Source organism: Oncorhynchus masou, chromosome 11 (genome assembly GCF_036934945.1).
Source record: "Oncorhynchus masou masou isolate Uvic2021 chromosome 11, UVic_Omas_1.1, whole genome shotgun sequence".
In the NCBI taxonomy this organism is placed as follows: Eukaryota; Metazoa; Chordata; class Actinopteri; order Salmoniformes; family Salmonidae; genus Oncorhynchus; species Oncorhynchus masou.
This window is the reverse complement of record NC_088222.1, coordinates 20044505-20055905: the sequence shown is the minus strand read 5'-3', so window position 1 is coordinate 20055905 and position 11401 is coordinate 20044505. Positions and strand designations below refer to the sequence as shown.

Below are 11401 nucleotides of genomic sequence, written 5' to 3'. Positions count from 1 at the left end.
GATAGACAGGCATTGAGGCATTCAGTTGCTGTTAGATGGGACGTTAAAATGGGCAAAACGGGTGACCGAAGTGACTTTGAGCGTGATACGATCGTCAGTGCCAGGCGCGCCGGTTTCAGTATCTCAGAAATGGACGGCCTCCTGGGCTTTTCACACACAAGGGTGTCTAGGTTTTACCGAGAATAGTGCGACAAACAACAAAACATTCAGTCAGAGGCTGTCCTGTGGGTGAAAACAGCTCGTTGATGAGAGAAGTCAAAGGAGAATGGCAAGTATCATGCAAGCAAACAGGTGAGCCACAAACAGGCAAATAACAGAGCAGTACAACAGTGGTGTGCAGACTGGCATCTCGGAAGACACAACTCGTTGGTCTTTGTCATGGATGGGTTATTGCAGCAAACGACCACACCGGGATCCAGTCCTATCAGCTTAAAACAAGACGCGGCTCCAGTGGGCACGCGATCACCAACACTGGACAATTGAGGAGTGGAAAAACAATGCCTGGTCCGACAAATCCCAGTTCCTGTTGCGTCAGGATTTGGCATAAGCAGAATGAGTCCATGGCCCCATTCTGCCTGGTGTCAACGGTACAGGCTGGTGGTGGTGGTGTAATGATGTGGGGAATTTTTTTCCTGGCACACGATAGGGCCCTTGATACCAATTGTGCAACATTTGAACGCCACAGCGTATCTGTAGCTGTTCTGGAGGCAATGGGGGGTCTGACCCGGTATTAGATGGGTGTTCCTAATAAACTGTCCACTGAGTGTATATATCTGGAGAGCAGAGCATCTTGCACTTTTCAGCCCGCACACCCCTACACGATCTCAGCACCATAGTGAGGATGAATGAGTAGAGAGGAAATTACAGAGCATTACCACCATCTACTGGACAGATTTATAGAAAGCACTTCCCATAGTGTAACAGCACCAACAGTGTAATCCCTGCAGAGCGTGCAACATTGATGCAATCTCACTCCGGGTATTATGCAGTCCTGACTACAAAGCCCACATAGAAGGAGGGTTTTGGTGCAGTAATTGCCCATCTCTGTTAACAGTTAAACAGAATGGAAAAAAAGGAGAAGACCGATACTATTCAATCCCTTTTTGCTCATGCCCCTCGTCAATTGCTAAAGTCTTGCCATAAAACTCTCAGTGGATGATATTTCACTGCTATTACATCATGAATGAGACTGGAGCAATGATGCTCCTTTAATCTCCAGGGTAGAGTAAGCTCAATATCCAACATTCTGAGGCAAAGTTGAGGTCAGACTGGTAGAGGCTGTTCTTCAGTACTGGTCGTTGTGTTGAGACCTATAGGGTGTGCATGTTTTTGTTCCAGCCCAGTATTGTAGGCAGGGCCGGCCCGAGCCTTTTCGGGCCCTGAGCGAGATCTACCTTGCGGGAAAAACATTTTAGTGCCCCTCCTGTTGATGACCGAGAGAAAATAAATGTTTTAAAGAAAATGTCCTTCAATTTTACAATTTACACCTTTTGCCATGGGACGTAGAGAAAGTGTTGCAGTTTTAAAGCAAGTTTTCTGGCCGTCCATTTCTTTTTTCAGTTCTACACAATTTGCATTGGGACAGAGAGATCATTTTGCAACAAATTTCATGCAATTCTACTCATTTTGCCATGGGGTAGAGAGAAAAAATGTGCAATTTTACAGCTAATTTCTTGCAATTCTACACATTTTGCCAGATTGATGATATCTGAGTGAGAGTGATAAAAATCAATCGGAGTCAACTGGAAGTACCCTGTGTCACGCCCTGACCGTAGATTGCTTTGTATGTTTCTAGTTTTAGTTTGGCCAGGGTGTGAATTCTGTTTTGTTCTATATTTGTATTTCTATGTGTTTGGCCTGGTATGGTTCCAAATCAGAGTTAGCTGTCAATCGTTGTCTCTGATTGAGAACTATACTGAGCCAGCCTGGTTTCGTGCCCAGTTGGTATTCATCCATGATTACTACAAGTTTAGATAGCTGGTTTGACTAATTTACCAATCTTAAATTGTTAGCTGAGTGACTGACATAACAAGAGAAACTGCTGATGAACAAACAAATTCCAACCTTGTACTATTCTAACTATCAACAGTAAGTTGAGAGCTAACCGAGTTCCTATATACAGTGGGGAGAACTAGTATTTGATACTCTGCTGATTTTGCAGGTTTCCCTACTTACAAATCATGTAGAGGTCTGTATTTTTTAAATCATAGGTACACTTCAACTGTGACAGACGGAATTTAAAACAAAAATCCAGAAAATCACATTGTATGATTTTTAAGTAATTAATTTGCATTTTATTGCATGACAGTCCTTCTCCAGATCCTTCCGGTTTCAGGGCTGTCACTGGGCAATACGGACGTTCAGCTCCCTCCAAAGATGCTCTATTGGGTTCAGGTCTGGAGACTGGCTAGGCCACTCCAGGACCTTGAGATGCTTCTTACGAAGCCACTTCTTAGTTGCCCTGGCTGTGTGTTTTGGGTCGTTGTCATGCTGGAAGACCCAGCCACGACCCATCTTCAATGCTCTTACTGAGGGAAGGAGGTTGTTGGCCAAGATCTCGCGATACATGGCCCCATCTATCCTCCCCTCAATATGGTGCAGTCATCCTGTCCACTTCACAGAAAAGCATCCCCAAAGAACGATGTTTCCACCTCCATGCGTCACGGTTGGGATGGTGTTCTTGGGGTTGTACTCATCCTTCTTCCTCCAAACACAGCTAGTGGAGTTCAGACCAAAAAGCTTTTTTTGTCTCATCAGACCACATGACCTTCTCCCATTCCTCCTCTGGATCATCCAGATGGTCATTGGCGAACTTCAGACGGGCCTGGACATGCGCTGGCTTGAGCAGGGGGACCTTGCCTGCGATGCAGGATTTTAATCCATGACGGCGTAGTGTGTTACTAATGGTTTTCTTTGAGACTGTGGTCCCAGCTCTCTTCAGGTCTTTGACCAGGTCCTGCCGTGTAGTTCTGGGCTGATCCCTCACCTTCCTCATGATCATTGATGCCCCACGAGGTGAGATCTTGCATGGAGCCCCAGACCGAGGGTGATTGACCGTCATCTTGAACTTCTTCCATTTTCTAATAATTGCACCAACTGTTGTTGCCTTCTCACCAAGCTGCTTGCCTATTGTCCTGTAGCCCATCCCAGCCTTGTGCAGGTCTACAATTTTATCCCTGATGTCTTTACACAGCTCTCTGGTCTTGGCCATTGTGGAGAGGTTGGAGTCTGTTTGATTGAGTGTGTGGACAGGTGTCTTTTATACAGATAACGAGTTCAAACAGGTGCAGTTAATACAGGTAATGAGTGGAGAACAGGGGGAGTCTTAAAGAAAAACTAACAGGTCTGTGAGAGACAGAATTCTTACTGGTTGGTAGGTGATCAAATACTTATGTCATGCAATAAAATGCAAATTAATTACTTATAATAAGTAATTAATAAGCGACCGCTTAAGTCGCTTGTGTCTTGGGGCCTTGACTGTAGAACCAAAATCTATCCAGGCTGGTGACAGCCTTTATGGCAATGTGGATTAGATGGACAGATGTAGGCTACCACAGGCAACTTTTGTTGCTTCATTAATCCAGCCAGATGTCTTTGTAACATGGCTTCATGATGATTCAAATGCTGTAGGTCTACCATGAAATAGCCTATATATCTGGTGAGGCTAGATTGCACTGATGTTTGGTTTCTAAATGTTTGTATAGTAAACCATTCTGCTGAGCTGAGAGAGCAAGAGCCTGATGATATCACAGATGTTCACAATGGATAGACAAAGCATTAAAGCAGACATAAACCATCTCGGAAGTAAAACAATTAATGTTAACAGTGATAGAATAGATTTGCGTCGGTGAAAATATGAAAAATAGACAGAAGGGCAGAACACTGTCTATTTGTAGCTTATACAGTAGTGTTGCAATTTTTGCGCATACCTATGGGGCGCAGCCTTTAGGAGAAATGTAGTGTGCTTTTGCGTATATGCTATTGCTGTCTACCTATTAGAGAAGTGTGATCAGTCACGTTGGTGTTGTAAACAGTGTTTACCTGTTGTAATTGTTGTCAAATATTACAATGAACACAATATTATAATTCAATTGCACATTTAGCCTACAAAAGGTTTATTCATGATTGGGAATATGCAGAAATATTTGGTCACGGGGGAGGAATGACGTCACCATTTCAACTCGAGTAACACTCAGAGAGAGCTAGCTCCGGAGCAAAGCGATAGGCACTTGAATCGTCCAACTTTTAATGTATTCAGCCTGAACCTAGCCAGCATAGCCTATCTAGGCGGGCTATTTGTTCACACTAGCTATTCCTTTTTTGTTTGTCGATTATATTTTAATATATTTCTACCGCCTGACAATTTAGTCAAATCTGTAGGCTGTCGAACAGAACATTACTGTGAGTCCCAACTTTTAAAGGGTAAGTGTGCAGTGTGTTCATACATTATTTACAAAGTTGATGCTAGACTGAATTGTTAGCTTGCTAGCTGTTCCTATATTTCGCTAAAGAGCAAGCGTGGTTGAATGATACAAATGTATCGGAGTACAAATACAATATGTTGCCGTTGAACGTTGTGCACTAATTGTAGCAATTATATACAGCAATCTATTGCTACAGGCTAACGTTACTGTAACCACCTCAAAATAACTTCAAACCGTGCCATGGGACTCGCGATGGAGACTTTGCATCAGCCTATACGTTCTGTCCCATAGTTTGTTTTTATTCATTAGTGCTGGGAAGGCTATTGCGCGGATGAGTGCAAGACACGTTTATATTGCAAATGGTTAAAATTACACAGTTACACATGCATAATAATAAGGGGCAACTCTCAAATAAGTTACCATGAAATCAGAGAAAAGTGTTACATTTGCACATGTTGCCTCGCCCTGTTGCACTTTAGAGACGACTTATTAAAAGTATAAGATGTGTAACTCATTTTTGTTTTGTTTCAGAGGCTCACCTGGACACGTGGGAAACTGTATGGACCAGGCCTAAGATGAAGAGTTTTAAAGCAAAGTTTAGGAAGAGCGATGTAAGAACATGCATTACTTTTCAATGGGGTTTTGCGGTTGTGGTGGTATGTTCTTGCCTGACAGAATGTTTTCATTCATTCATCGATCCGTATGGCTCTGTGACTGTCATAGCAATGAAGCCCTCTGCCATAAAGCTATTTCAGTAACAGCCTCCATGGTAGTTTCTCCATAGTTGTGACTGAATCATTTGGGAGTGACTTTTCCAGGCTGTGTTTCCTAAAGATCCTACAGGGAGTGACTAACTTCCACTGAGTATGACTCATCAGTAGTCACAGTTAAATAGTTTCCTACTTAAATAAAGTTTAAATAAAAAATGAAGACAGTGACTGTAATCAGATGGCATCAGGGCCAGAGAGGAAGTGTGGCTATGAAGGGGGCGATTTAAACACTTTAAATTGGGTACATCCGTCATCTTGGATGAGTACGTACCTAATCTGGAAGCTGGGGATAAACCCAAAGTAAGGCAACTAGAGTTTTTTTTTAACACATTACATTTCATAAATCAATGTACATTTCAGAACAGTTCCAATGTTTTTAACAGATGGATTTTTAAGGCAGAATACCTTCACTGAAATATGTAGGAGTTGAAGATTCCTTCTGAGTCACTGGAATACTTTGAGTTTTCAATAGGCCCAAGGCAGTTGTGGGGTGTGATTGTCTATAGGAAAGTACTCTGTTTAGTACTATTAATGTGCCCATATGACATACGGAAATAAGATATACATAGATTATAAACCTAGAAACCTTTATTAGCTTGTAATTATTAGTGAGAGCCTATATGCAAATATTATTTCTACAAATAACAGGGTATTGTATCTGATGCTGTTGTTGTAAAACATAACCATTGCTTATGGCTGACTAATGTATTTTAACAGTGGGAGTTGCAACCCGTGGGTGTTTTTCACATTTAGGTTGCTTAGGAACAGTCCGTCCGTATCTCTGTAACCATCCTCTTTGATAGTTAACACCCACATAACCACTTCTCACACTTGCTTTGCTATTTAAAAAAAATCATATTCTGTCCACAAGATTGGCTACAGTTTACTGTTTCCACTGGTCCCCTTAGTGTTAGTAGATAGAAAATTATCTAAACTGTGATCCGATAGTCAACTCTCATTCTCTCTGGCGAAACATGCCATTGGCGGTTGTGGAAGAGTCTTGGACTGAATACATTTAAACACACTTTCCAAAGTGTTCACTCATGAAAAAAATATCTGAAGCAGTTGAAGACCTGCCTTTTTAATAACAGATTTATTATGTTTTGGTTGAATTCTGGTTTTGCATAGAATTCACCCCATCATATGAATTTACTAGTTTTGAGAAGTGTCTCATGAGAGGTTTTCAAGTTGAGCTATTGGCCCATACATATTCTATGTGGCCTATAGATGGACAGCCTTAGTCAATACCATACCCATGTGTCATTATGTCTATTGACTGAGAAAACCCTCCTCATATACTGTAGTAGTGGGGTTACTGTGGATCATCTAGCTCCACAGACCACATTCATTTTGCTTTCAGCAATACCACATACTGTGCTTTTTATAAAGAGCTCATCAAGAGCAATAGAAACAAAATATCCTGATTCTATTTTAGGGCTATGTGTCAGCTTGACCTTGCAGTGGAATTCATTCCAGAGCCAGACATTCATTCTTTTCACAAAAACAAGGAATGCCAGTATAAATAGTTGTATGAAGTCAGCCATTTGCCAAATAGCCCTTGTAATATAATAGTTATTTTATCCAAGAACTACCACAATGTTAGTGTCAAATCAATGCTAAATGTCTTTCAGGATCCCTTTAACCTACAACTATCTACCTGCAATAGGGATTCAAGTTAATGAGCAACTCAGCTGAGAATTAAAAAAAATATATATATATTTTTATTTCACCTTTATTTAACCAGGTAGGCTAGTTGAGAACAAGTTCTAATTTATAACTGTGATCTGGCCAAGATAAAGCAACGCAGGGCGACACAAAACAACACAGAGTTACACATGGAATAAACAAACATACTTGATCAAGAATGATCAGGAATTAAGTGGAGTGTCTACAGTAATTAAAAAGTATTGCTCAGCGCTTCCAGCTGTGTCTTTAAAGTTCATAGAGTACATCCTAGTCCCAGCTACCCTTCCCTATGCACCTCCTCCCCGCCCCCCTGTTTCTCACGGCCCAAGTGCATCTTTTTGTTTTGAAATAGGAGACAGACCAGACAGTAATCCTCTAAAGGCATGTCCTCACCTGACACCTCCAGTCTGTTACAGGTTAGCCTATTTTGCTGCAACTTTATCGTACTGGTTAGGCTAGACCCTGTTGCAACTGTTTCATACAGGTTAGACAGTGTTGCATTGACCTGAGGCTGTTACGAAGTGCAAGCGCCTTCAACACTCTAATTGGAACTGGATCATTTATTGTAGACATGTATTGACAGGGCCAGGTGGTGTAAATGTACTCTCCCAGTTTAGTATTAAACACAATGTTGCATGAAGGAAACTGTTATATCTGGAAGCAAGCCATGTCTAAAAAGAAGTTTCACTGGTAAAGAAAAAACAACAAAAAACAGTAGCAGGTGTCTTACAGTTCCTAGCTATACAAGGTCATCCTAAAGGAGAAGAGCTCATGCATATTTTTGTGTCTGTCAATACATTGTTAGAATTTTAGCCTAAGCCTTTTTGGCCCTGTTTTTGGCCCTGTTTTTCTGTCTCAGTAAGTCTGTCTGTGGTTAATGGCCAAGCACATTCCCAGAAACCAGGTTATATCCAGTCTGCTCCATCCTAGGCACCAATCAGAAATCCACAGCAGCATCTTGACTACAGAGCCAATCAGGAGAGAACTTGAGACCTGGTCAAACTGCAGGTGACCAGTCATAGAATCTGTTAGTGGTTCAGCAAAAGGAATGAGACTGGCTGGGTGCATCAATGGGACAGGGAGGAGTTCAAGCCTTTTGAAGTACTACGATATTAGAGTCCTTGTGGAGCCCTATTCCCGAGGTCTCTGTGATTTACAGCAGCTAGCTGCCTTCTGGTCTGGCTAAGTTATCATGCACCACACACCTACACATTTCACAATATTCCTCATTTGAAATATTAGTGAAATATAAATCATGGGAGTGTAGTCAATGTCGTTCCATTAATTAATATGAGAATCGTGCTTTTCCATCTAGACTTACCCTCACACCAGGGTATCGCCAGTGTTTTATGTTAATCTGAGCTCTAGTGTTATTGTGTTTCCTAAAGACTTGTGGTGAGCAGTATCAACAACCTCTGCATCACTCAAGACTGTTGCTTTGTGAGGAGGTGTTAAAGTTCATAGTTAGCCATTGTTATGTAAATGACAGATGAAAAGTACCCAGGGCCTTGCCTTGGCTCCAAGTCAGAGCAGGTTGTCATCTTGGCCAATGAGACACTGGTGTCGGTCCACGTAGATGGAAACAGAAGTCACTTAAACACCTAGGTAAATCCTTAGTAGAAATGTCCCTTAGAGTGTTCTTACATTACCCTTCTCCTTCCCAGACAGACTCTTTAGCTTACTACCATACAGTTTAAACATTACACTGCTCCCAGCTGCCCTGCATTGGCTGCTCAGAGGGATTAAGTAAGGCTTGTAAAAACACACTGCCCCCTCCACAACCCTCTCCAGCCTGTGCCTAATTCATGTGTGTGGTGGATTATGCATCCTCGACTCACCAAACACAGCTGTCTGAATGGCTTAGAATGATCTCAGAGCAGACTGTCTCTTATTGCTGTCATCTCACTGAAAGGCCTCTTAATGGGGGACAATGACAGTAAACCAGTGTAGTAGGGCATTAATCTGGGCTGCCTGAAGGGGTGTGGGGGGATGGATCCTCGAGGCTTGTCTTAGGGGGGGTTCCCAGAGACAGCCCAAACACTGCATTGAGTCTATTAAAAATAGGACCATGCGATTTCTTTATCTGTTGTTTACAGAAGCAGAGAGACAGTAGGGGAACTTCTGGTCAACAACAGATGGCTTGACTCAATAATTGTAGGTTGAGCTGACTCTAACCTTGAGCATGGTATAGAATGACTCTGTGGATGTTGGAGATGTTTAGTGTGGCACTAATTCTGTCTCTGTTTGAACACCATGATGAAAAAAAAGTGTTAATAAATCAAATGTTCCTTGCCTCCCTGGGCTCAGGCAGGTGTCGGTTACTGTATCGCCAGGAACGAGGTAATGGTACATGCCAATGATCACAGTTACTAGAGCAGAGGAAGAGAGAAATGTAAGCAGTGGGGAGCAGAGAAGTCAAGGAAGGCCTCACTTTAATGTTAACTTGGAGCATATTGTGTTACTGGATCCATGCCAAGTGAACTGAAAGAGTTCAGGTGAAAAGCTTGGCATGAGATCAATGACAAGGTCATACTGCTATCTGTAAAGATTTGGCAACCTTGTGTCCATTTGTTGTTCTCATAACATTCCTCAGTCATCTGATTTAGCTGGTATTTTGTCAGTTGCTCCTCCTACTGCATAGATTCAGGGTAAGAAGAAGAAGAAAAAGATATTCACATGCCTTACAGTAACCATGTTACATGTATGAATGTGTGTCTGTGAGGGAGAGGTGTTTTTCCTCAACCCCAATTTCTGAACAGGCATTCAGTCTTTTCAGAAATGTTTATTTATAGAACAGGCTATTTTTGTTAAAGGAAGTGTAGTACTCGGGCAATTTTTTATATATGCTTCAAAAGTGACAAATAGGCCTCTGCTCTGGGACGTAAATGTAAGGAAACTCCTGCACAATGAACCTCACTCCACCAACTGCAATGGTTCAGAAAACCAACATCTTCACCAAGACCACATATGAGGGAAAACATGTTGTTCTTACTCTTCGACCCATAGCATATACATAGATGCATATGCCACGTTATGTCTGTGACTTTGTGTTTGGCTCCCTGCTCTCTCTCTGACTCAGCGCTCCTCCAACAACAGTCCCTTGTCTGTACTCTGCCTTGGCCTGCTCAGAACCTTCACAATAAGTGAAGGCCATCTAGCCAAGCTCAGAGTCAGCTCTGTGGTGATGGGGAGGGAACAACTGAGACTCTGGGACTTAAGGCAAAAGGAAATGTTGAAATTCTAATATATAGCAGTTGTTTATGTAGCAACTGTTGATGCCATGGCAATACTGTATACAGTAGAGTGTGTTTGCATAATTTTAATTATCTGCGATTGCTAGTCTAAATAGGCTCTAAATATAATTTGACTAAATGTGCGGTTGTGCATTCAAACACATTTTTAGATGTTTTATACCATGAGGTGATATATGGGAAAATGTATAATTTTGTATGAAAAAAGAACACTGTTGTGCTGTAGTATCTGAGAGTGGAAGTCTGTCTGAAACTTACCATATGGTCTTTGTTTAGCCATGATTTCTCTGTGGTTTCCAGTCCCTTATGTTGGTTAGAGTTTCTGTCATGTCTGTCACGGCTCAGGTCTGTCACGGCTCAAGTCTATTTGAGACTGCTTAAGCAGTTTCAGCTGTTATTTAGTAGAACGGAGGCATTGTTTGGGGACATTGTGCATATGCTTTGTATTAGGAAGTGCTTGCAATGAACATTTTAGTTGTTTATCGTAAGGCTGTAGATACTATACTTGCCACACTTTCTACACAAACATGCATCGTTGTGGTGGTAGACAGACAATACCCATAGGGACACATTGGCATTGGTGTCAAAACTCAGGTCATCAGCTGTTCCTCTGATCATTGTTTTGTACAGTTTTCTTTGCTGAGACTGAGAGACATATGGCATTGCCTGTAGCAAGTTTTTGCTCCAGTATAAAACTTTACTCACATTTCAATTATGAAAAGCATACTAGTCTACACACAGTAAGGCATACGCTAGATCATGGCTCTGGGGTTTCGGTTGTCTTTGGGGGTCCAGAGCAGAGAAAGAGAGTGACTTTTACAGCTGCTGTCTGTCTGCACTTACTGGTATCAGTATAAATCTAGGCTGATGATTTGACCAGCAGGCCGTAGTGGAAGTCGCTCAGACCAGACCCCAGACTTGGATGCTACTGTAGTATAGTGAGAATACCAGAAGCTGCAGGTATGTCTTACAGTATGTTGCTCTTATTGTGTGGAGAAGTAATCATTGAATAATTGGCACAGTCCAGTATAGTGAGCATTGGATTGAGAACAAGTCTACATATTGGAAAATTTGGGTGGAATGGCAATCCAGAACACCCCATATACTTTAGTATTGTGTAGAAAGTATATGCCTTGTTTTGCAGTATTTACAGGAATACGGATGTTGAAGGAACACACTTTCCATGGACTGCTTGATGTTGAGTTCATTGCCCTCTCTCTCTGTTATGGATTTCATCAAAATGTAGAGCAGAATAAAATCTATTGGGCTG

The 11401-nt window shown here is 41.8% G+C and overlaps 1 protein-coding gene across 1 annotated transcript in view; it reads left to right on the top strand.

Annotated features, from left to right (window-relative positions):
- Positions 1-4197: 4197 nt before the first annotated feature.
- The window catches only part of LOC135548284 (ankycorbin-like), an 87183-nt gene continuing 79979 nt past the window's right edge, over positions 4198-11401 (top strand). The window contains exons 1-2 of the mRNA XM_064977728.1: positions 4198-4422; positions 4956-5035. Of these exons, the coding sequence (XP_064833800.1) occupies positions 5000-5035 (36 nt within the window). The 5' untranslated portion in view covers positions 4198-4422; positions 4956-4999. The remainder of the gene's footprint in view (positions 4423-4955; positions 5036-11401) is intronic.